Source organism: Balaenoptera acutorostrata, chromosome 2 (assembly GCF_949987535.1).
Source record: "Balaenoptera acutorostrata chromosome 2, mBalAcu1.1, whole genome shotgun sequence".
Taxonomy (NCBI): domain Eukaryota; kingdom Metazoa; phylum Chordata; class Mammalia; order Artiodactyla; family Balaenopteridae; genus Balaenoptera; species Balaenoptera acutorostrata.
In genome coordinates, this window is record NC_080065.1 from 81,883,098 (window position 1) to 81,906,010 (window position 22,913).

Consider the following 22,913-nt stretch of genomic DNA (forward strand, 5'->3'; position numbering starts at 1 on the left):
TTACTTAAGAAGACAACTGGTGCCAGATGGAATCCCTGGGCTCTAAAACCTAATGGACTCAAATGTTAAGGAGGTTTAAATGAGCCTGAGTTGGAATTCGCAAAGAATGTAATTGTGAATTTAATATTAACCAGTATAATACAAGTTACTGGAGTACGTAGTTCTCAATACCATGCAAGTGTCCACATGCACATCCCCCTGCTTGGGTGATTAGATTGCAGGCGCTGACTCCACATCCCTAGGAAAGGTGTTTCTTGAATACTTCAGTTACCACTCATCACCTTTTGCCCTCCAGGGAGGAGCCTAGATGAGACAGATAATATAACAATATCCCCTTTGCAACACCATCTCCCACTTTCTCTTCCTTACATGACGATTCTAATCTATCTGAGCCTATTTCCCAGAGCTATGCCTACTCGTCTGTCTTACAATAGCTTAGGAATAATGCACTAGCAATTTAATGAACACCTACAATGTGCCAGGCATTTTACCCACATTATCACAAATAATTACAACCCTGCAAAATAGACATTATAGGCCCCATTTTATATACTTGGAAAACTAACACCCAAAGTCACAGAGCTAGTAATTGGCAAAGCTGGCATTTGAACAAAATTATGTAAGTTTCAAAGTTCATGTTCTTTCTGAAAATAATACAAACAATAATTAGAATAATATTTACTGAGTACTTAATTACCAGGCAGTAATAAACTTAGAAGGTAGTTGTTACCTACGGAACAAAAATTGAGAAAGGGGAAACCAAAGATCAGAAAATTTAAGTAGCTTGCCCAAGATTATTTAGTAAGTAGCACACTCCAAATTTGAACCCATTTGCTCTGGTTACAAAGGCTTTTACCCACTGGGCAACACCACATACTGAACTTTTATGGGAGTGGTACTCTAGGTGAGGTAAAACCAAGGTGAAGAGTTAAGAGTAAGTATGGTTAAAAGGAGCTGAAGGACAAAGAAGGTTGTAGGTTAACTATAATTAAACTTCTTATTTCTTTCCTTTCTAGGTGACAACTTCCTCTGCTTCAACCAGGAAGTCTTCCAGTATGAATCCCACAGAAACCAAGGTATGGAGACTCTTCAAGGGTCAACTTGGGTGAATGCCTTTCAGTTGATTACATGGTAAAGCAAAACAAATGTGGGCTGTTGACAGATGGGTTACGTGTCCTAGGAAACTTAGGCTATGGAAGTAAACGTTTTCTTCCTAATTAATGAGAGTCTTTGGAAACTCAGCTTTCCTTTCAGTATTTGCCTCCAACACCATCTATACACTTATACGTCATTTTAGAGTATCTAGAAAAGAGTAGTCAGCGAGAGTTTTTTTGGTTCTAGCCTTGAGTTTTTTAAATTGTAAGATAATTTCTCTAAGTACATTTCTCTGGATCTAGAAAAGAATATAAATTCTTAATTTCTTACTAAAATGGTTTTATTATCCTGGCCACTTAAAACTAAATCTAAGAATGAGAAAGGTTACACTAAGTGAACATAGAAAGAAGTGACACAGATACTGGTTATTTCAGATGCTTTCTGAAGTTTCTTTCTGAAATTTGAGTCATGTGGGGCACCATCTTATTGATAAACCTTTGTCGAGTTCTTGGGATTTGTTCTGATGATAATTTCTTGGACTTTCAGAAGAAAAAATACAAGCATGTCCTCCAGTGGGATTGCCACGTGGAGTAAGCCTAGTTCTGAAGAGTTGGCTGAGCTGCCTTAAACCCTCTCCCCTAATTACCATGACTCAAACTGTGTTTCTTGGGAATGTTTTGGGATGGAAGATTAAAGAGAGAGCATTCTCAAGATGCTCTCAACTAATTCTTACGAGCTAATATTCTTTAGTGCCTTTAAGAGCAACCCCAGCTCCATTATTATCAAATTTCCCTTGTTTAAAATTACCCTCATACTTTTGCTTTCTATTTTCCTTGTAACTTTACTATCCCAAGTAGGATCCTATGCCATAATTTAGTACTGGCACCATAATTTAGTGCTACTGAGGGATCCTATGGCCTCATCTTGAACTTTTCTTTAAAGGACATTGCAAATATCTTGAAACACACTGTCCAACTCTAAGCTCTTATAAATGTCATTTAGCACTCATTTTAATTTTTAAATTTATTTTTAATTTAAAGTTATGTTTTTACTAAGTAATTTACATTTACATTAATTTCTTAATTATTCACAATATATGTTAACTGATCCATAATTAATCTATTAGCTGTCACTACTTATTTATACCAAGCTTAATCTTAAAAAATAAAAAAAATCTGACCTTAATCTTAAAATAATCTTAAGACTGTAGTAGAAATATTTACCCCCTCCCCCAAAAAATTCTCATTGAACTTAAGAGTCCATGAAAACTAAAGTAAGGAGATAGAAAGGAGAGCCAGAAATATAGGATTTCCATTTTATTATTTTGGTTTGCATTTGACACAATGCCTGATTATAATCCATCCCCGCTGACTCTCAGCTTGAGGACCAATGATTATTTCAAGTGTGCCCTGTTTTCCAGAGTAAGTGGCAGCAAACACTTCAGCCATTGCTAAGCATGAATCATGAGAATTCCTGGCACTCCTACGGAACTGGATGAAGAGAAGAGAGAGAGGAAAGTAGGAGAGAGAAGGAGGGAGAGACAAAAATAAGATGCACATGATGAACTGTCACCAGTGGCTGACTCAGGACCACTCTTTGCCTCAATTCTCTTTCCTTGGTGGATTTCAATCACACTATTCTCATTAATCATCTTATCTTCATGTGCTGCTTTTTAAAATTTTTTTTAAATTTTAATTTTAAGAAATTTTTATTTTATATTGGAGTGTAGTTGATTTACAATGTTGTATTAGTTTCAGGTGTACAGCAAAGTCATTCAGTTTTACATATACATGTATCTATTCTTTTTTAAATTCTTTTCCCGTTTAGGTTATTACAGAATATTGAGTAGAGTTCCCTGTGCTATACAGTAGGTCCTTGTTGGTTATCTATTTTAAACATACTAGTGTGTATATGTCAATCCCAAACTCCCAATTTATCTCTCCCCCCCACCTTTCCCCTTTAATAACCATAAGTTTGTTTTCTAAGTCTGTGAGTCTGTTTCTGTTTTGTAAATAAGTTCATTTGTATCATTTTTTTTAGATTCCGCATGTAAGTGATATCATATGATATCATCTTTCTCTGTCTGACTTACTTACTTCACTTAGTATGATAATCTCCAGGTCCATCCACATTGCCGCAAATGGCATTATTTCATTCTTTTTAATGGCTGAGTAATATTCCATTGTATATATGTACCACATCTTCTTTATCCATTCATCTGTCCACAGACATTTAGGTTGCTTCCATGTCTTGGCTATTGTAAACAGTGCTGCAGTAAACACTGGGGTGCATGTATCCCTTTGAACCATTGTTTTCTCCGGATATATGCTTAGGAGTGGGATAGCTAGATCATATGGTAGCTCTACTTTTAGTTTCTTAAGGAACCTCCATACTGTTCTCCATAGTGGTTGTACCAATTCACATTCCCACCAACAGTGTAGAAGGGTTCTCTTTTCTCCACACCCTCTCCAGCATTTATTGTTGGTAGACTTTTTGATGATGGCCATTCTGACTGGTGTGAGGTGATATCTCATTGTAGTTTTCATTTGCATTTCTCTAACAATTAGCGATGTTGGGCATCTTTTGATATCCCTCTTGGCCCATCTGTATGTCTTCTTTGGAGCAATGTCTATTTAGGTCTTCTGCCCATTTTTTGATTGGGTTGTTTGTTTTTTTGATATTGAGTTGCATAAGCTGTCTGTAAATTTTGGAGATTAATCCCTTGTCGGTCACATCATTTGCAAACATTTTCTCGCATTCTGTAGGTTGCCTTTTCATTTTGTTTATGGTTTTCTTAGCGGTACAAAAGCTTTTAAGTTTAATTAGATCCCATTTGTTTATTTTTGTTTTTACTTCCATTACTCTAGGAGATGGATCCAAAAAGGTATTGCTGTGATTTATGTCACAGTGTGTTCTGCCTATGTTTTCCTTTGAGAGTTTTATAGTATCTGGTCTTATATTTGGGTCTTTAATCCATTCTGAGTTTATTTTTGTGTATGGTGTTAGAGAATTTTCTAATTTCATTCTCTTACATTTAGCTGTCCAGTTTTCCCAGCACCATTTATTGAAGAGACTGTCTTTTCTCCATGATATAGTCTTGCCTCAGTTGTTGTAGATTAATTGACCATAGATGCGTGGGTTTATTTCTGGGCTTTCTATACTGTTCCATTGATCTATATTTCTGGTTTTGTGCTGGTACCATACTGTTTTGATGACTGTAGCTTTGCAGTATAGTCTGAAGTCAGGGAGCCTGATTCCTCCAGTTCTGTTTTTCTTTCTCAAAATTGCTTTGGATATTCGGGGTCTTTTGTGGTTTCATACAAATTTTAAAAATTTTTGTTCTAGTTCTGTGAAAAATGCCATTGGTAATTTGATAAGTTGCATTGAGTCTGTAGATTGCCTTGGGTAGTATAGTCATTTTGAAAATATTGCTTCTTCCAATCCAAGAACACGGTATATCTTCCCATTTGTTTGTGTCATCTTTGATTTCTTTCATCAGCGTCCTATAGTTTCCAGACTACAGGTCTTTTGCCTCCTTAGGTAGGTTTATTCCTAGGTATTTTATTCTTTTGATGCGATGGTAAATGGGATTCTTTGCTTAATTTCTCTTTCTGATCTTTTGTTGTTAGTGTATAGAAATGCAACAGATTTCTCTGTATTAATTTTGTATCATGCACTTTACCAGATTCATTGATTAGCTCTAGTAGTTTTCTGGTAGCATCTTTAGGATTTTCTATGTATAGTATCATGTCATCTGCAAACAGTGACATTTTTACTTCTTCTTTTCCAGTTTGGATTCTTTTTATTTCTTTTTTCTTATTGCCATGACTAGGAATTCCAAAACTATGTTGAATAAAAGCAGTGAGACTGGACATCCTTATCTTGTTACTGATCTTAGAGGAAATGCTTTCAGCTCTTCACTGTTGAGTATGTTGTTAACTGTAGGTTTGTCATATATGGGCTTTATTATGTTGTGGTATGTTCCCTCTGTGCCCACTTTCTGGAGAGTTTTTCTCATAAATGGGTGTTGAATTTTGTCAAAAGCTTTTTCTGCATCTATTGAGATGATCATATGGTTTTTATTCTTTAATTTGTTGATGTAGTGTATCACACTGATTGATTTGCAGATATTGAAAAATTCTTGCATCCCTGGGATAAACCTCACTTGATCTCGTGGTAGATGATCCTTTGAATGTATTGTTGGATTCGGTTTGCTAGTATTTTGTTGAGGATTTTTGCGTCTATGTTCATCAGTGATACTGGCCTATAATTTTCTTTTTTGGTGGTTCTTTGGTTTTGGTATCAGGTTGATGGTGGCCTCATAGAATGAGTTTGGGAGTGTTCCTTCCTCTGTGATTTTTTGGAATAGTTTCAGAAGGATAGGTGTTAACTCTTCTCTAAATGTTTGATAGAATTTGCCTGTGAAGCCATCTGGTCCTGGGCTTTTGTTTGTTGGGAGTTTTTAATCACAGTTTCAATTTCAGTACTTGTGATTGGTCTGTTCATATTTTCTATTTCTTCCTGGTTCAGTCTTGGGAGATTGTACCTCTCTAAGAATTTGTCCATTTCTTCTAGGTTGTCCATTTTATTGGCATATAGTTGCTTGTAGTAGTCTCTTATGATCCTTTGTATTTCTGTGGTGTCCATTGTAACTTCTTTTTCATTTCTAATTTTACTGATTTGAGCCCCCTCCCTTTTTTTCTTGCTGAGTCTGGCTAAAGGTTTTTCAATTTTGTTTATCTTTTCAAAGTACCAGCTTTCAGTTTCATTGATCTTTTCTATGGTTTTCTTTGTCTGTGTTCCATTTATTTCTGCTCTGATCTTTATAATTTCTTTCCTTCTGCTGACTTTGGGTTTTGTTTGTTCTTCTTTCTCTAGTTGCTTTAGGTGTAAGGTTAGATTACTTATTTGAGATGTTTCTTCTTTCCTGAGGTAAGATTGTATCACTGTAAACTTCCCTCTTAGAACTGCTGTTACTGCGTCCCACAGGTTTTGAATCATCATGCTTTCACTTTCATTTGTCTCTAGGTATTTTTTCATTTCCTCTTTTATTTCTTCAGTGATCCATTAGTTGTTTAGTAGCATATTGTTTATTGTTTAGCCTTCACATCTTTGTGTTTTTTACAGTTTTTTTCTTGTAGTTGATTTCTAATCTCATAGAGTTGTGGTTGGAAAAGATGCTTGATATGATTTCACTTTTCTTAAATTTACTGAGACTGGCTTTGTGGCCCAGGATATGATCAATCCTGGAGAATGTTCTGTGGGCACTTGAGAAGAAGGTGTATTCTGTTGCTTTTGATGGAATACTCTATAAATATCAATGAAGTCCATCTGGTCTGATGTGTCATTTAAGGCCTTTGTTTCCTTATTGATTTTCTGTCTGGATGATCTGTCCATTGATCAAAGTGGGGTGTTAAAGTCCCCCATTATTATTGTGTTACTGTCATTTTCTCCTTTTATGGCTGTTAGCATTTGCCTTATATATTGGGGTGCTCCCATGTTGGGTGCATATTATATTTACAGTTGTTATATCATCTTCCTAGATTGATCCCTTGATCATTATGTAGTGTCCTTCTTTGTCTCTTGTAACAGTCTTTATTTTAAAGTCAATTTTGTCTGATATGAGTATTGCCACTCCAGCTTTCTTTCAATTTCCATTTGCATGGAATACATTTTTCCATTCCCTCACTTTTAGTCTGTATGCGTCCCTAGATTTGAAGTGGGTCTCTTGTAGACAGCGTATATAAGGGTCTTGTTCTCTTTGTCTTTTGGTTGGAGCATTTAATCCATTTACATTTAAGGTAATTATATGTATATTCTTATTGTCATTTTATTAATTGTTTTGAATTTGTTTTTGTGGGTCTTTTTTCTTCCCTTCCTCTAGCTCATTATTAAACATTTCTTGTGTCTTCTCGATCTGTGCCTCCATTCTTTTTGTGAGATCTTAGATCATCTTTACTGTCATTACTCTGAATTCTGTTTCAGGTAGATTGCCTATCTCCACTTCCCTTAGTTGTTCTTCTGGGGTTTTATCTTGTTCCTTTGTCTGGGACATATTTGTCTGCCATCTCATTTTGTCTGACTTTCTGTGATTGCAGTATCTGTTTTGCAGGCTGCAGGGTTGTAGTTCTTCTTGCTTCTGCTGTCTGCACCCTGGTGGATGAGGCTGTCTAAAGGGCTTGTGCAGGCTTCCTGGTGGGAGTGCCTGGTTCTTGCCCACTGATGGTTGGAACTGGGTCTTGTCCCTCTGGTGGGCAGGGCTGTGTCAGGGGGTGTGTTTAGCTGTGAGCTCAGGAAGACTTTAAGTAGCCTGTCTGCTGGTGGGTGGGGCTGCATTCCTGCCCTGTTGGTTGTTTGATCTGAGGCATCCCAGCACTGGAGCCTACAGGCTGCTGGGTGGGGCCAGGTCTTGGTGAGAAAATGGCAGCCTCCAGGAGGGCTCACACCAATGAGTACTCCCCAGAGCTACCGCCACCAATGTCTTTGTCCCCAGAGTGAGCCAAAGCCACGCCCTGCTTCTGCAGGAGACCCTCCAATACCAGCAGGTAAGTCTGGCCCAGACTCCTGTGAGGTCACTGCTTCTTTCCCTGGGTCATGGTACACACGGGACCTTGTGTGTGCCTTCCAAGAGTGGAGTTACTGTTTCCCCAGTCCTGTGGAATTCCTGTGATCAAACCCCACTGGCCTTCAAAGCCAGATGCTCTAGGGGCTCCTCCTCCCAAAGCCAGACCCCCAGGCTGGGGAGCCTGACATGGGGCTCAGAACTTTCACCCTTATGGGAGAACCTCTGCAATATACTTATTTTCCAGTCTGTGGGTCGCCCATCTGGCAGGTATGGGATTTGATTTTATTATGATTGTGCCCCTCCTACCATCTCATTGTGGCTTCTTCTTTGTCTTTGGATGTAGGATATCTTTTTTGGTAGGTTCCAGTGTTTGTTTGTTTGTTTGTTTTTGTTGATGGTTGTTTAGCAGTTAGTTGTGATTTTAGTGTTTTCATGAGGAGAGGAAAGCTCATGTCCTTCTACTCTGCCATCTTGTCTCCACCTCCCTTCATGTACCTCTTTTTTTCTTTTTTTTTTTAACATCTTTACTGGAGTATAATTGCTTTACAATGGTGTGTTAGTTTCTGCTTTATAACAAAGTGAATCAGTTATACATATACATATGTCCCCATATCTCTTCCCTCTTGCATCTCCCTCCCTCCCACCCTCCCTATCCCACCCCTCTAGGTGGTCACAAAGCACCGAGCTGATCTCCCTGTGCTATGCAGCTGCTTCCCACTAGCTACCTATTTTACGTTTGGTAGTGTATATATCTCCATGCCACTCTCTCACTTTGTCCCAGCTTACCCTTCCCCCTCCGCATATCCTCAAGTCCATTCTCTAGTAGGTCTGTGTCTTTATTCCCATCTTGCCCCTAGGTTCTTCATGACCAATTTTTTTTTTCTTAGATTCCGTATATATGTGTTAGCATACGGTATTTGTTTTTCTCTTTCTGACTTACTTCACTCTGTGTGACAGACTCTAGGTCCATCCAACTCACTACAAATAACTCAATTTCGTTTCTTTTTATGGCTGAGTAATATTCCATTGTATATATGTGCCACATCTTCTTTATCCATTCATCTGTTGATGGACACTTAGGTTGCTTCCATGTCCTGGCTATTGTAAGTAGTGCTGCAACGAACATTTTGGTACATGACTCTTTTTGAATTATGGTTTTCTCAGCGTATATGCCCAGTAGTGAGATCGCTGGGTCATATGGTAGTTCTATTTTTAGTTTTTTAAGGAACCTCCATACTGTTCTCCATAGTGGCTGTATCAATTTACATTCCCACAAAGAGTGCAAGAGGGCTCCCTTTTCTCCACACCCTCTCCAGCATTTATTGTTTGTAGATTTTTTGATGATGGCCATTCTGACCAGTGTGAGATGATATCTCATTGTACTTTTGATTTGCATTTCTCTAATGATTAATGACGTTGAGCATTCTTTCATGTGTTTGTTGGCAATCTGTATATCTTCTTTGGAGAAATGTCTATTTAGGTCTTCTGCCCATTTTTGGATTGGATTGTTTGTTTTTTCGATATTGAGCTGCCTGAGCTGCTTGTAAATTTTTGGAGATTAATCCTTTGTCAGTTGCTTCATCTGCAAATATTTTCTCCCATTCTGAGGGTTGTCTTTTCGTCTTGTTTATGGTTTCTGTTGCTGTGCAAAAGCTTTTAAGTTTCATTAGGTCCCATTTGTTTATTTTTGTTTTTATCTCCATTTCTCTAGGAGGTGGGTCAAAAGGGATCTTGCTGTGATTTATGTCATAGTCTATATTTTTTAAAGGGGTGGCACAAGGGGTGTGTGTGATGCAACTGTTTTTTTTTCTTATTTTATTTATTTACTTTTGGCTGCATTGGTTCTTCGTTGCTGCACGCGGACTTTCTCTAGTTGCGGCGAGTGGGGGCTACTCTTCGTTGCGGTGTGCGGGTGTCTCATTGTGGTCGGAAAAGATACTTGATACGATTTCAATTTTCTTAAATTTACCAAGGCTTGATCTGTGACCCAAGATATGATCTATCCTGGAGAATGTTCCATGAGCAGTTGAGAAGAATGTGTATTCTGTTGTTTTTGGATGGAATGTCCTATAAATATCAATTTAGTCCATCTTGTTTAATGTATCATTTAAAGCTTGTGTTTCCTTATTTATTTTCATTTTGGATGATCTGTCCATTGGTGAAAGTGGGGTGTTAAAGTCCCCTACTATGATTGTGTTACTGTCGATTTACCCTTTTATGGCTGTTAGTATTTGCCTTATGTATTGAGGTGCTCCTATGTTGGGTGCATAAATATTTACAATTGTTCTTCTTCTTGGATTGATCCCTTGATCATTATGTAGTGTCCCTCTCTGTATCTTGTAATAGTCTTTGTTTTAAAGTCTATTTTGTCTGATATGAGAGTTGCTACTCCAGCTTTTTGATTTCCATTTGCATGGAATATCTTTTTCCATCCCCTCACTTTCAGTCTGTATGTGTCCCTAGGTCTGAAGTGGGTCCCTTGTAGACAGCATATATATGGGTCTTGTTTTTGTATCCATTCATCCAGTCTATGTCTTTTGGTTGGAGCATTTAATCCATTTCCATTTAAGGTAATTATTGATATGTATGTTCCTATTACCATTTTCTTAATTGTTTTGGATTTGTTATTGTAGGTCTTTTCCTTCTCTTGTGTTTCCTGCCTAGAGAAGTTCCTTTAGCATTTGTTGTAATGCTGGTTTGGTGGTGCTGAATTCTCTTAGCTTTTGCTTGTCTGTAAATGTGTTGATTTCTCCATCAAATCTGAATGAGATACTTGCTGGGTAGAGTAATCTTGGTTGTAGGTTTTTCTCCTTCATCATTTTAAATATGTCCTGCCACTCCCTTCTGGCTTGCAGAGTTTCTGCTGAAAGATCAGCTGTTAACCTTATGGGGATTCCCTTGTGTGTTATTTGTTGTTTTTCCCTTGCTGCTTTTAATATTTTTTCTTTGTACTTAATTTTTGATAGTTTGATTAATATGTGTCTTGGCGTGTTTTTCCTTGGATTTGTCCTGTATGGGACTCTCTGTGCTTCCTGGACTTGATTAACTATTTCCTTTCCCATATTAGGGAAGTTTTCAACTATAATCTCTTCATATATTTTCTCAGTCCCTTTCTTTTTCTCTTCTTCTTCTGGGACTCCTATAATTCGAATGTTGGTGTTTTTAATGTTGTCCCAGAGGTCTCTGAGACTGTCCTCAATTCTTTTCATTCTTTTTCTTTCTTCTGCTCTGCAGTAGTTATTTCCACTATTTTATCTTCCAGATCACTTCTCCGTTCTTCTGCCTCAGTTATTCTGCTATTGATCCCTTGTAGAGAATTTTTAATTTCATTTATTGTGTTGTTCATCACTGTTCGTTTGCTCTTTAGTTCTTCTAGGTCCTTGTTAAACATTTCTTGTATTGCCTCCATTCTATTTCCAAGATTTTGGATCATCTTTACTATCATTATTCTGAATTCTTTTTCAGGTAGACTGCCTATTTCCTCTTCATTTGTTAGGTCCAGGGGGGTTTTGCCTTGCTCCTTCATCTGCTGTGAGTTTCTCTGTCTTCTCATTTTGCTTAACTTAGTGTGTTTGGGGTCTCCTTTTTGCAGCCTGCAGGTTCATAGTTTCCGTTGTTTTTGGTGTCTTTCCCCAGTGGCTAAGGTTGGTTCAGTGGGTTGTGTAGGCTTCCTGGTGGAGGGGACTAGTGCCTGTGTTCTGGTGGATGAGGCTGGATCTTGTTTTTCTGGTGGGCAGGTCCACATCTGGTGGGGTGTTTTGGGGTGTCTGTGGCCTTATTATGATTTTAGGCAGCCTCTCTGCTGATGGATGGGGTTGTGTTCCTGTCTTGCTAGTTGTTTGGCATAGGGTGTCCAGCACTGTAGCTTGCTGGTCGTTGAGTGGAGCTGGGTGTTGGCATTGAGATGGAGATCTCTGGGAGATATTTGCCGTTTCATATTACGTGGAGCTGGGAGGTCTCCTGTGGACCAGTGTCCTGAACTTGGCTCTCCCACCTCAGAGGCACAGCCCTGACGCCTGGCTGGAGCACCAAGAGCCTGTCATCCACACGGCTCAGAATAAAAGGGAGAAAAAAGAGAAAGAAAGATAAAAGATAAAATAAAATAAAGTAAAATAAAATAATTATTAAAATAAAAACATTTTTTAATAATTATTTTTTAATTAAAAAAAGAAAAGAAAGAAAGAAAGAAGAGAGCAACCAAACCAAAAAAGAAATCCACCAATGATAACAAGTGCTAAAAACTATACCAAAAAAAAAAAAAAACGGACAGAGAGAACCCTAGGACAAATGGTAAAAGTAAAGCTGTACAGACAAAATAACACACAGAAGCATACACATACACACTCACAAAACGAGAAAAAGGGAAAAAAATGTATAGATCGTTGCTCCCAAAGTCCACCTCCTCAATTTGGGATGATTCGTTGCCTATTCGGTATTCCACAGATGCAGGTACATCAAGTTGATTGTGGAGATTTAATCCACTGCTCCTGAGGCTGCTGGGGGAGATTTCCCTTTCTCTTCTTTGTTCGCACAGCTCCTGGGGTTCAGCTTTAGATTTGGACCCACCTCTGGGTGTAGGTCGCCTGAGGGCGTCTGTTCTTCGCTCAGACAGGCTGGGGTTAAAGGAGCAGCTGCTTCGGGGGCTCTGGTTCACTCAGGCTGGGGGGAGGGAGGGGTACAGAGGAGGCGGGGCGAACCTGTGGCGGCAGAGGCCGGCGTGATGTTGCAGCAGCCTGAGGCGCGCCGTGCGTTCTCCCAGCGAAGTTGTCCCTGGATCACGGGACCCTGGCAGTGGCGGGCTGCACAGGCAGGGGAGGTGTGGATAGTGACCTGTGCTCGCACACAGGCGTCTTGGTGGCGGCAGCAGCCTTAGCGTCTCATGCCCGTCTCTGGGGTCTGCGCCGATAGCCGTGGCTCGTGCCCGTCTCTGGAGCTCCTTTAAGCAGCGCTCTTAATCCGCTAGCCTCGTGCACCAGGAAACAAAGAGGCAAGAAAAAGTCTCTTGCCTCTTTGGCAGCTGCAGACTTTTTCCTGGACTCCCTCCCAGCTAGCACCGAAGCCCGAGCCTCAGCTCCCAGCCCCGCCCGCCCCGGCGGGTGAGCAGACAAGCCTCTCGGGCTGGTGAGTGCTACTCAGCACTGATCCTCCGTGCGGGAATCTCTCCGCTTTGCCCTCCGCACCCCTGTGGCTGTGCTCTCCTCCGTGGCTCCGAAGCTTCCTCCCTCTGCCACCCCCCGTCTCCACCCTTGAAGGGGCTTCCTAGTGTGTGGAAAGCTTTCCTCCTTCACGGCTCCCTCCCACTGGTGCAGGTCCCGTCCCTATTCTTTTGTCTCTGTTTTTTCTTTTTTCTTTTGCCCTACCCAGGTACGTGGGGAGTTTCTTGCCTTTTGGGAGGTCTGAGGTCTTCTGCCAGCGTTCAATAGATGTTCTGTAGGAGCTGTTCCACATGTAGATGTATTTCTGATGTATTTGTGGGGAGGAAGGTGATCTCCGCGTCTTACTCTTCCGCCATCTTGAAGCTCCTCTCCCCTTCATGTACTTCTGATGTTTGGTTCATAACATTTATATCAGCCTCCTCTTGGAGATTTTTGTGAACTTTATGAGCATATTTCTTTAAATATTTTGAGCTTTTAGAGGAAAGATGTTAATTCAAATAAAGCCTATATCAAATCCTTGTCATGTTCTACACCTTTGAAATGAAAGTCACTCTAGCTCTGGAGGTAATATGTCTAGATCTATGTTCTCTCTCTCTTGTTCCTCATATTAGAATTGGTAGTCACACTGCTGTGTGTAAGATGAAAGGTCAGATCATTGTTAATCAGGTTGAGATCTCTGAGAGGCTTTGTAGAGTGGACACTGGAGCCAGACGGCTTGGCTTCTATTCCCAGTTCTATGCTGGCTGTGGTGCTGGAAAATTCCTCTTGGCTTTCAATTCCTTTTTTAATTTAATTTTTATTTTATATTCGATTATAGTTGATTTACAATGTTGTGTTAGTAGTTTCAGACCTACAACAAAGAGATTCAGTTATACATATACAGATATCCATTCCTTTTCAGATTCTTTTCTCATATAGGTTATTATAGAATATTCAGTAGAGTTCCCTGTGCTATACAGTAGGTCCTTGTTGATTATCTATTTTATATATAGTAGTATGTATATGTTAATCCCAAACTCCTAATTTATCCCTCCCCCCAGCTTTCCCCTTTGGTAACCATAAGTTTGTTTTAGAAGTCTGTGAGTCCTTATCTGTACAATTTGGAGGAGGATGATAATAGTACCTTTCTCACAAGACTGTGTAAGGAAACAAAGATAAGGCTATTGAACAGTGCCTGTCCCACAGCAGGTGCCCAGTAGGAGCTGGCTGGCACTGGAGAGACAATGCAGTGCAGTGCAGTGATTGAGAACACATAACCCCAGCTCCACCATGCGTGTCCTTGGGAAGTTATTTAATTTCCATGTGCCTCAATTTGCATCCATGAAATGGGGATGATGATGATGATGATGGTGATGATAATAATGATACTCATTATACCTGCCTCAGAGGATTACTATGAGGACTAAGAGGGTTGGACGAAGAAAGTTTTGAACAGTCCCTTGTACTGAGAGGCTATAATAAGCATTAGTTATTGTTATCATCAGTATTATGTTCATCAGCCTCACCACCACCAAAAATAAATTTAGGAGATGTGTTAGTGATTACTAATTAAAATATATATTTCATTAGAAGCTGCTTGCGTCTGTGAGTATACATTCTTAATTGTATTGTAGAGGTCTTCCATGCAAAATATTGCCAAAATGCCAAATTACAAATTAGAAGCTATTAATAGACTCAAACCTTTAAAATACCAGCTGGCTTATTTTCCTTGTTAATCATTTAGTAAATTGCATTTGCATAAACTCAAAAAAAAAGCAGAGTAGCATGTACAGAAACTCATTAACAAGGATCCAGTTTGAAAGGTTCCAAATTTTTCAATTTTAAAAACATTTCTTTGTTCATGAACTTTGTTTCCTTCCCAAAACAATAAGTGTGTTGGCATGACTAGGGTCTATTATGTGAGGAACACATGTGCCTTCATTACTGAAGCACAAGACATGATAAATTAAGAGGATATTTGGCACCAGTCTCTTCAATAATAGAATAAAAAATAGGAGTTTGTGCTGATATCACCGAGCAGATAAAAGGGAAAGAAATGGCAGAAGCATCAGGCCTAATTTTTAATCTCTTACTTTGAAAAGTTCATAAAGTGTTTAATCAAATTTTATTCTTGTTTTCATATCTTCCCTATACGGAGAATGCATGTGTATACTTAAGTAATTGTCTTTTTTGACACAGGTAACTTTTGGTTGGGTGGAATTGTAAAATACTCCACTAAAGATCCGAAATAACAGCCAGCTCTTCAGAAGCATTCCTGGAACTTTAGATTCGATTGCTAGATTTTTATCGTGCTACAAAAATCCATGCGCTATTTACAAAATTGTTGTAATATTGTGCTGACAGAATTTCAGAAAACTTTTGACAAACCTTTAGCCCTGTTTATTCATGTTACTTATTTGACTGTCAAATAAAATAAAATCACACTTGGGGCTGTGCTCTTATATATTAGGCCATTCCAGTCAGCAAACAGTTGGAAGGACTGCATTCTCCTAATAAGAAAAGACACAAAAAACAGGTGATGTGGTTCATTGTACTAGGGGACATTTCTGTTTACTAATGGTCACTTCAGCTGCTTAGCACTGCTAATAATTTCAGTTCACAATCTTCTGCAACACTTTGACCCATCACAGACTTCTGGTAGGCTTAGTTACCCATGGCTCACATTCTGGCACTAAAAATCAATTTCACGGCTTCCTGTGTTCTTGATACTGTCAGCCTCCCATTGTTTTACATCATCAGCTGAAAACCTACGCTGAGTATTTCACTCATTAAGAGATCAATCATGTTAATGGCTTTGAAGGATGAAGGTTTTTATTTTAGTTTGCTTATGTATTAGCTACCATGTTCATAGTAATAAATCTTTACATATCTTTAATACACACAGAAGTAAGATGCAAATTGCCATCTAAGTAGTAAAAGCAGACTGTTAATTAGTGTGCTTAAGTGTTTATCTAAAGAGTTACAATTCCAGGAATTCCCTGGCGGTCCAGTGGTTAGGACTCCATGCTTCCACTGCAGGGGGCATGAATTTGATCCCTGATTGGGGAACTAAGATCCCACAAACCACGTGGTGTGGCCAAATAAATAAATAAATAAATAGTTACAGTTCCAAGAAAAGTATAATTTTAACTCATGAAGTTTATATTTATAAATACATAAAAATTATCTTTTTTAGCTTCCTTAGTTGAAGAAAATATATGATAAACTTTGTACACTATGTTCACTTTTCCTTCCTTCCTTCTTCTTTCTTTTTCTGAATTTAGGCTGTAAAAACAGAACCTGAGAAGAAGTCACAATCAACTAAGGTAAATGATTTAAGTCAACTAGTGAATTATTTGGATTCTTTGCAACAATAATGAGTAACTAATTTCCTCTATTGGTGCTACTAGATGGTAAAAAAAAATTTTGTCAGCTAATTAAATTAATTTTAGATTACCCTTTTGAACATGATTATATAGAGTGTGTATAAAATAATTATAACATTAAATCCATATATTGTTAAAATGAATAGTATTTTATAAATCTACTTCAGAAGGCATTTTATTCAAATCTAGATTTTTGTTATAGCTGAAGTAATTTTAAAAAAAGCAACAGGAACAAAGGACAAGGGACAAAGGGTAATGAGTCTTTGATTACTTTAATGATGAGACATCAAGAGCAAAGGTGTCTATTGAACCCAACACCTAGATAACTTAAAGATGAGAGTCTTTCCTTAGACTGGGCCCAGGGTTTATCTTGATGGTCTTATTTCCATTGGTGAAACTAGTTATCAGTTACTCAGGAGACAGCTCTGACTCCCTTGGGAACGGCTTCCCTTGCTTTCCTGACTCATGGCTGTCTAGACTGAAAGCCAATTCCAGTCCATATGGAGATGACCCCAGGGTGTCTGCAGGCAGGGCAAATGTTTCTCTTCAATAAGGTGCTGTACTTTATTTCTTTCAAGTACACTTGAGCAGTTACTCAGACCACAAGGTTTCCTGTAGGGAACCACAAAGATGATTTGGGCTGAAGTACTTTAAGTGCAGGCAAGGGTGGGGAGTGCAGTGGGCAGAGTCATCTGGGTGAAAGATGAAGCTTATATGATTTTGTGTAAGGCCTCTTGGTGGCCCCTGAGGATGGTAATTACATGGTCCCCTATAGAAAAATAATTCAGCAGCTGGTGGAAGTTGTCTTCTATTCCCTATTTAAATGTTTTTGGTTACTCAATCTCAAGAGAATTGGGTTTCTAGTGATACCTGTCTTCTCTACTTGTAGCACAGAAAAGACCATATAAATCATTTAACTAAAAAAATACAGTGTTCATCTCCTATGAAAAGAGATTTTTTTGAAAATCAATTTTAATTTCTAAAGTAGGATCTCCTATCAACAAACTCAGTGGTCAAAGTGATCATTTGACATCTCTGTGGATGGACTTGCAGTTATCAAATGATCTACATGAATTGTGAAAAACAGCCAATAATTTAGAGATACATAGCTATTTGAAAAATCATTCTAGATGAAATACTACATTTTTCATTATTTTTCTGATAATTATCATTATCAGACTGTTGGTAGGATTACTATCAACCAAACAGCAACATCTACTTCTCCAACTGGGCCTTTCCTAAGAGAGGCAGAATGGTCTAATTGGGATTTTTGGTTTTGAGCTTATTTGAAAATATAAAAACAATGTACTCTGATGTAACTGAGATTTTATCTTTTGAAATTGACAGCCATCTGTGGTTCATGAGAAAAAAACCCAAGAAGTAAAGCCAAAGGAACACAGAGAGGTAAATGATCATCATTAGGACTTGATATCATAAGGGGAAACCTTTTTTTCTTTGTTTTTCTTTGTTTTTTTGGTGAAGGATAAAATTCTGAACTCTCATCTTTCAACATTCAAGTCCTACTGAGCATGGCTGGTATTTGTTTTTCCGCTAAAATGGCACCACCATGTGGCATTAGCAGGAATTGCAATTTGCTCAGGTGATTCTTGCTGAATTTGGGAGGAAGGATTTGCATTGTTTCAAATTTTGTACTCAAAATGAAATTTTGTCACGTATCATTCTAATTTAAATTCGCATAATAAAAAAACTGCATAAAACACAGCTGTTATGAATACTTTCTATTCCATAGAGAAAAGTAGCAATATTTGTCATATTGTTAACATTGTGGGACATGTGTGTGTGTGTGTGTGTGTGTTTTCAGCCAAAAAGCCTACCCAAGCACTCATCAGATACAAGAAGCAAGCATGCTTATAATGAAAAAGCAGTTTCCAAATCAAGTGAGCAGCCAACATCAGAGAAATCAACAATACCAAAGGTAAATAAAGCAGACTGATGGATAGGAAAACACTAATGTCAACTAGGGAATTGACAGGTCCTCTATCTATATTGATGTGTGTAGGTGAATCTACAGAGCTACGCCGAATATATCTTGTATTGTAAAGATTTGGTGCTCTCATTTTGCTGGTGTTGCAAATAACCTTGTGGAAACTTAGGACTAAGTAAGGCCTGAGAAGGGCATCAGATAGGTCTGGGGGATGTTCCATCATGCCCTCTCCACCACCCAGCAGCGCCCTGTTGTGACTTTGAGGCAGCCGATTCTGGTGTCTCGCAGACGGGAAGCTTGGGATTGAGGCTGCCTCCTGGACCCCTCTCCTCGTGGGCTGTGGGAACTCAGATGCCCTGCGAGATCTGCTCTTTACCTGGAAGTCTTTGAGTTTTTAGGGTCTTGTTGTAGGAGAGATCAACTTACAGAGCCAAAACTCAGAAATATATTCTGTATTTCCAGAATACAACTATTCAACTACTAGAAGAATAAACATCTATGAGAACTTTTTCATTGAGAGCTCTTGGAAGATAGGAAATAGGCCTGCTTAACAATATACCTTATATCAGAGACTGCAAATTTGTGGCCCACCAATTGCAGCCACTTGTGTATTTTATTTGGCTTACAGTAATCAAAGTGATTTTTAATTAGCTGCCAACAAATAAAGTCAGAATACTTCACATAAAATGCAAATTTCTAGCTTCTCTTGAAAAATTGGAATATCTGGCAACAGTGGGCTCGCATGGCAACAATGGACTAGAGGCTTTACAACCTTGTATGTGCCCACCTGGCCCACTTCACCTATGTGTGTTAACCTGCATGGGCTCTGTAAGCTCTTGAGTCCAGCTGTATGTGCCCGGCCTTGCATCATGTGCAGTAGAAGCTAGTGACCATTTCCCTACAAGATGTCTGCTAGGGGAAACTGGCTCCTTAGTGACATTTGAAATGTATGATCTTGAAAATAATCATTCAGAGATACTTAGTTCTGTCAATCTTTTATCCTTTAGACTAAGTCACAGGACACAATTTCCAGTGGTGGAAAGAGCGCTGTTACTGGCGTAGCTGCAGCATCTGGCAAACCAGTTGACAAGGTGAGCACACATAAAAGATGTAACATGTACATGGGCCTCAATGCTTATCAGGTCTCTTTTATGAGAAACATGCTCAGCGAAGACCCATTCTACCTGGCTGGCTCTGTTTAACCATTCAGTGTTCCAGTGCTGTCACAGTCAAATAACCTGTCATTTGCTAAAACTGAACACTTCATATGTGAAATTTTATGAAGAAGAGCATGCATCTGAAGAATAGAGAGAGAGCAAGACACCAAAAAGACACTATTTATTGAACGCATGATTTTAAAATTCATGCATTCAATAAATAGTTACTATACAGTGGAATAGTACTCAGCCATAAAAAGAAACGAGATTGAGTTATTTGTAGTGAGGTGGATGGATCTAGTGTCTGTCATACAGAGTGAAGTAAGTCAGAAAGAGAAAAACGAATACCGTATGCTAACACATATATATATGGAATCTAAAAAAATGGTACTGATGAACCTAGTGGCAGGGCAGGAATAAAGACGTAGACATAGAGAAGCATTTGAGGACACCGTGCGGAGGCGGGGGGAAGCTGGGGTGAAGTGAGAGTAGCAGCGACATACATACACTACCAAATGTAAAATAGTTAGCTAGTGGGAAGCAGCAGCATAGCACAGGGAGATCAACTTGGTGCTTTGCGATGACCTAGGGGGTGGGATCAGGGTGTGGGATAGGGAGGGTGGGAGGGAGGTTCAAGAGGGAGGGGATGTGGGGATATATGTATGCCTATGGCTGATTCATTTTGTTGTACAACAGAAACTAACACAGTATTGTGAAGCAGTTATACTCCAATAAAGATCTATAAAAAAAAAATTATTTTTAGACCCCATAAATAAATAAATAAATAAATAGTTACTGAGTGCCTGGCATGTATAAGGCCTCATACCAATACCAAGGAAATTAAAATGTGAGTTGACTCAGATCCTGCCTTCAAGATTTATGGGTTTGAAATAAAGCACATAAAATTGCCATGAGCATTTGAATAAGCATTACTCTCAGCTTTTAATATGAACACTGCCATCTTGAAATGAGTAAATTATGTGCAGTCATGACATCTACATGGATGGATATGGGAGGTTTTCAAAGGAGCATCACAAGCCCTCTCAGGAGAGAGTGTATGTGCCCCACTGGCAAATTATGGGCACCTTCCTTAGATCCTTTGAAGAGACTAGCTTAGGAATGTAAGACAAGGAATAGTCTACCTTTTCTACCCATAGGAATACAAAGTTAGCAATCAGAGTTAGTAATCAGTTTGGAAGCCATATCATCCTAGAAATGCTAGTACGTATTTCTCTTAAAGCCACAAGTAACTAACTGAAGCAACAGTAAGATGGAAATGAAAGCAGAAAAAAAGTAATACGTGTTTATCTATTTTCCCGCTTCTCAAAATGGGAGCAGTTATCCCTCTGCAGGCTAAGTAAAGTAAGAAAAGTCATAGGTTAAAAGTATAGCACATCTCCCTGAAACATCAGTTTTTATTAGATTTCGAAAAAGAAAGGGCACATTATTTTTCTCCAAGCTAATGCAGACATCATGTGGCATGATGGCAAAATTTACATGAACTTTTAAATGAAAATACTCAACTTAAAATAAAAAATGTTTTATTTTTTCCAGCAGACCCCTTGTATATACCTTGAGATCCCTACCCCCATCCTGGGGATACACTTCACTCTCTTGTGTTGATGAGGGATAACTAGATGCCATGGTTTGGAAAATGGATAAATTTAAAACAGAGGATTAGATCTCTTAGAATAGGTTTAAAATGTAATTTGAACCTATTCTAAGAGATTTGTAAATGTAATTTTGTAACCTATTTGTAAATGTAATTTTCAAATTTTGATAATTTGAAAATTTATGCCACACATCATCTAGCCAGGGTTATCAGTAAAATCTAAGCAATAAAATTAGGCGAGGTTTATACGGAATTCTGCTGTGCGTTGACTTGTGCTACGACCTGTGGCAAATCATTTCACTTTTCTTTGCCTCTGATTTGTCTCCCAGAAAACGAGATTGGTCAGATCTGCTTTTTCTTTTTTAGCCCATACCGTGTGTAAAGCACTGTGGACTGCGGTCTGACTCTGCAGGACACTGAGCTGCAGGCTGACCCCGCTAGGGCTGGGATAAAACTAGGTACCCAGGACTGCATTCAAGGCAGATTAAGACAAGTCCCCACAGGGAGCTGTTTGAGGAGAGAGGGAGTCTGTCTGATTTGGGGGACTCCTCGGGGACTTTGAGTAGATCCAGTTTGAGTTTGGCATGAAAGGATAGCTAGGATTGCAGGCTTGCAAACATACCAAGGGAGAAAAATATAAGATGTGATCTGGGTACAAAGTGCATTACGGTGTGGGCGAAGCACAGGGGAGGTGAGTGGGACTGTGAGACCAGAAAGACAGGTCGAGGCGCTGCTGTGGAGAATGTAAAGGTGTGTTCATCCATGTGGTAGTGATACAACTGGCAGCAGGTAAGCATTGAAGATTAGAGAACGGATGGAGAGATGCGATTAAAACCAAGCTGCCGAAGAATTAAGCTACTGCAGTGGCTGGGATGAGACGGAGTAAGAGATCTTAAGGTGGGAGGCTGGTCAGGGGCTATTTCAGTCGTCCTGGGGAGTCCAAAGTTAACCTAATTTAGAACTGGGATAGAATAAGTGAGCGGGGAGCAATGCAGGAGGCGTTGCAGAGGTGAAGCTTTCAGGTGTTAGGAAATGAGTGGCTGCAGTGGGCAAAGGGGAAATAAAATCCCAGATAACCTGGGGCTTCAGCATCTCAGTGAACTAGGTTGCTAACCCTAAGGTGAGGCAAGGGAGGCACCCATGGCCAGGTTCGTGCCAGTGCAGGGTCAGCACCTGCAGGAGTGAGCGCCTTCTTAAGTGAGCCCGGTCCTGATTGTCACTGACAGGTGGACAGAGGGTCAGAAGGGGAGTTGGTGGAGCCAGAAAAGTGATACCTGCTTTTAGACAGGTTGAATTGAAATGCCTGAGGTGTCCCAAGAGAGAGGCGATTAGCACATTGTTTTGGAGTCCAGGTGAATGGAAAGGGAGAAGCAGGGAGAGAGGGGAGAGTGAAACTGAATGAACATCTGCACGAGGTTGTGGTTGAACCAAGGAGCTGGATTCAGTTGCCAGGACTCAGGTTCACCCGGGTGCTCCCCGCAGTCTCTTTAATATAACAATCACAGCAATCACTTATTTAGTACTTATTTGTATATCTAGTACTTACGAGTACTTAGCGTGTGCACAACTACTGGCTTTGGTACTTTAATAGATGAATTAGTTTAGTCCTCACAGCCCGCTGCAGTAGGTGTAGTCACTGTCCTGGCCTCCTCCATGAGGGTACGGAGGTTCAGGAGGAGACGTGACCTGCCTGAAGCCTCCTGCGGCCAGCGCGTGTGGGCCGGTGTGCACACCCAGACAGTCCGAGCCTCTGCTCTCCACCTCCAAGCTCTGCTGCCCAGATTTCGGAGACCTTCACAGAAGGCAATTCCCTATTGTCTTAAACCCAGCGACTTCACCATTTCGTTCCTGCCTGGCCCTGAAAGCATTTGGCCCCTGACCCTAGGGAATGATTGCCTAGGACCACCAGGACAGGCAGAAACATGTGTGTGGCAGGGGGCAAAGCAGGAGAGTTGCCAGAGGTGGCAGAGAACAGAGGGCACAGATGCCAGCACAGAACGGGGGTGGTGCTGTGAGAG

The 22,913-nt window shown here is 39.6% G+C and overlaps 1 protein-coding gene across 8 annotated transcripts in view; it reads left to right on the top strand.

Annotated features, from left to right (window-relative positions):
- CAST (calpastatin) overlaps positions 1-22,913 on the top strand; it is a 119,485-nt gene that overhangs the window by 56,256 nt on the left and 40,316 nt on the right. For 5 of the 8 annotated variants that reach the window (XM_007197474.3, XM_007197477.3, XM_007197475.3 and 2 more), the window contains 6 exons: positions 1,017-1,076; positions 15,266-15,331; positions 16,080-16,121; positions 17,529-17,585; positions 18,004-18,117; positions 19,134-19,217. In XM_007197474.3, the coding sequence (XP_007197536.2) occupies positions 1,017-1,076; positions 15,266-15,331; positions 16,080-16,121; positions 17,529-17,585; positions 18,004-18,117; positions 19,134-19,217 (423 nt within the window). The remainder of the gene's footprint in view (positions 1-1,016; positions 1,077-15,265; positions 15,332-16,079; positions 16,122-17,528; positions 17,586-18,003; positions 18,118-19,133; positions 19,218-22,913) is intronic. The other 3 variants (XM_007197476.3, XM_007197479.3, XM_057541205.1) reach the window with 1 other exon arrangement.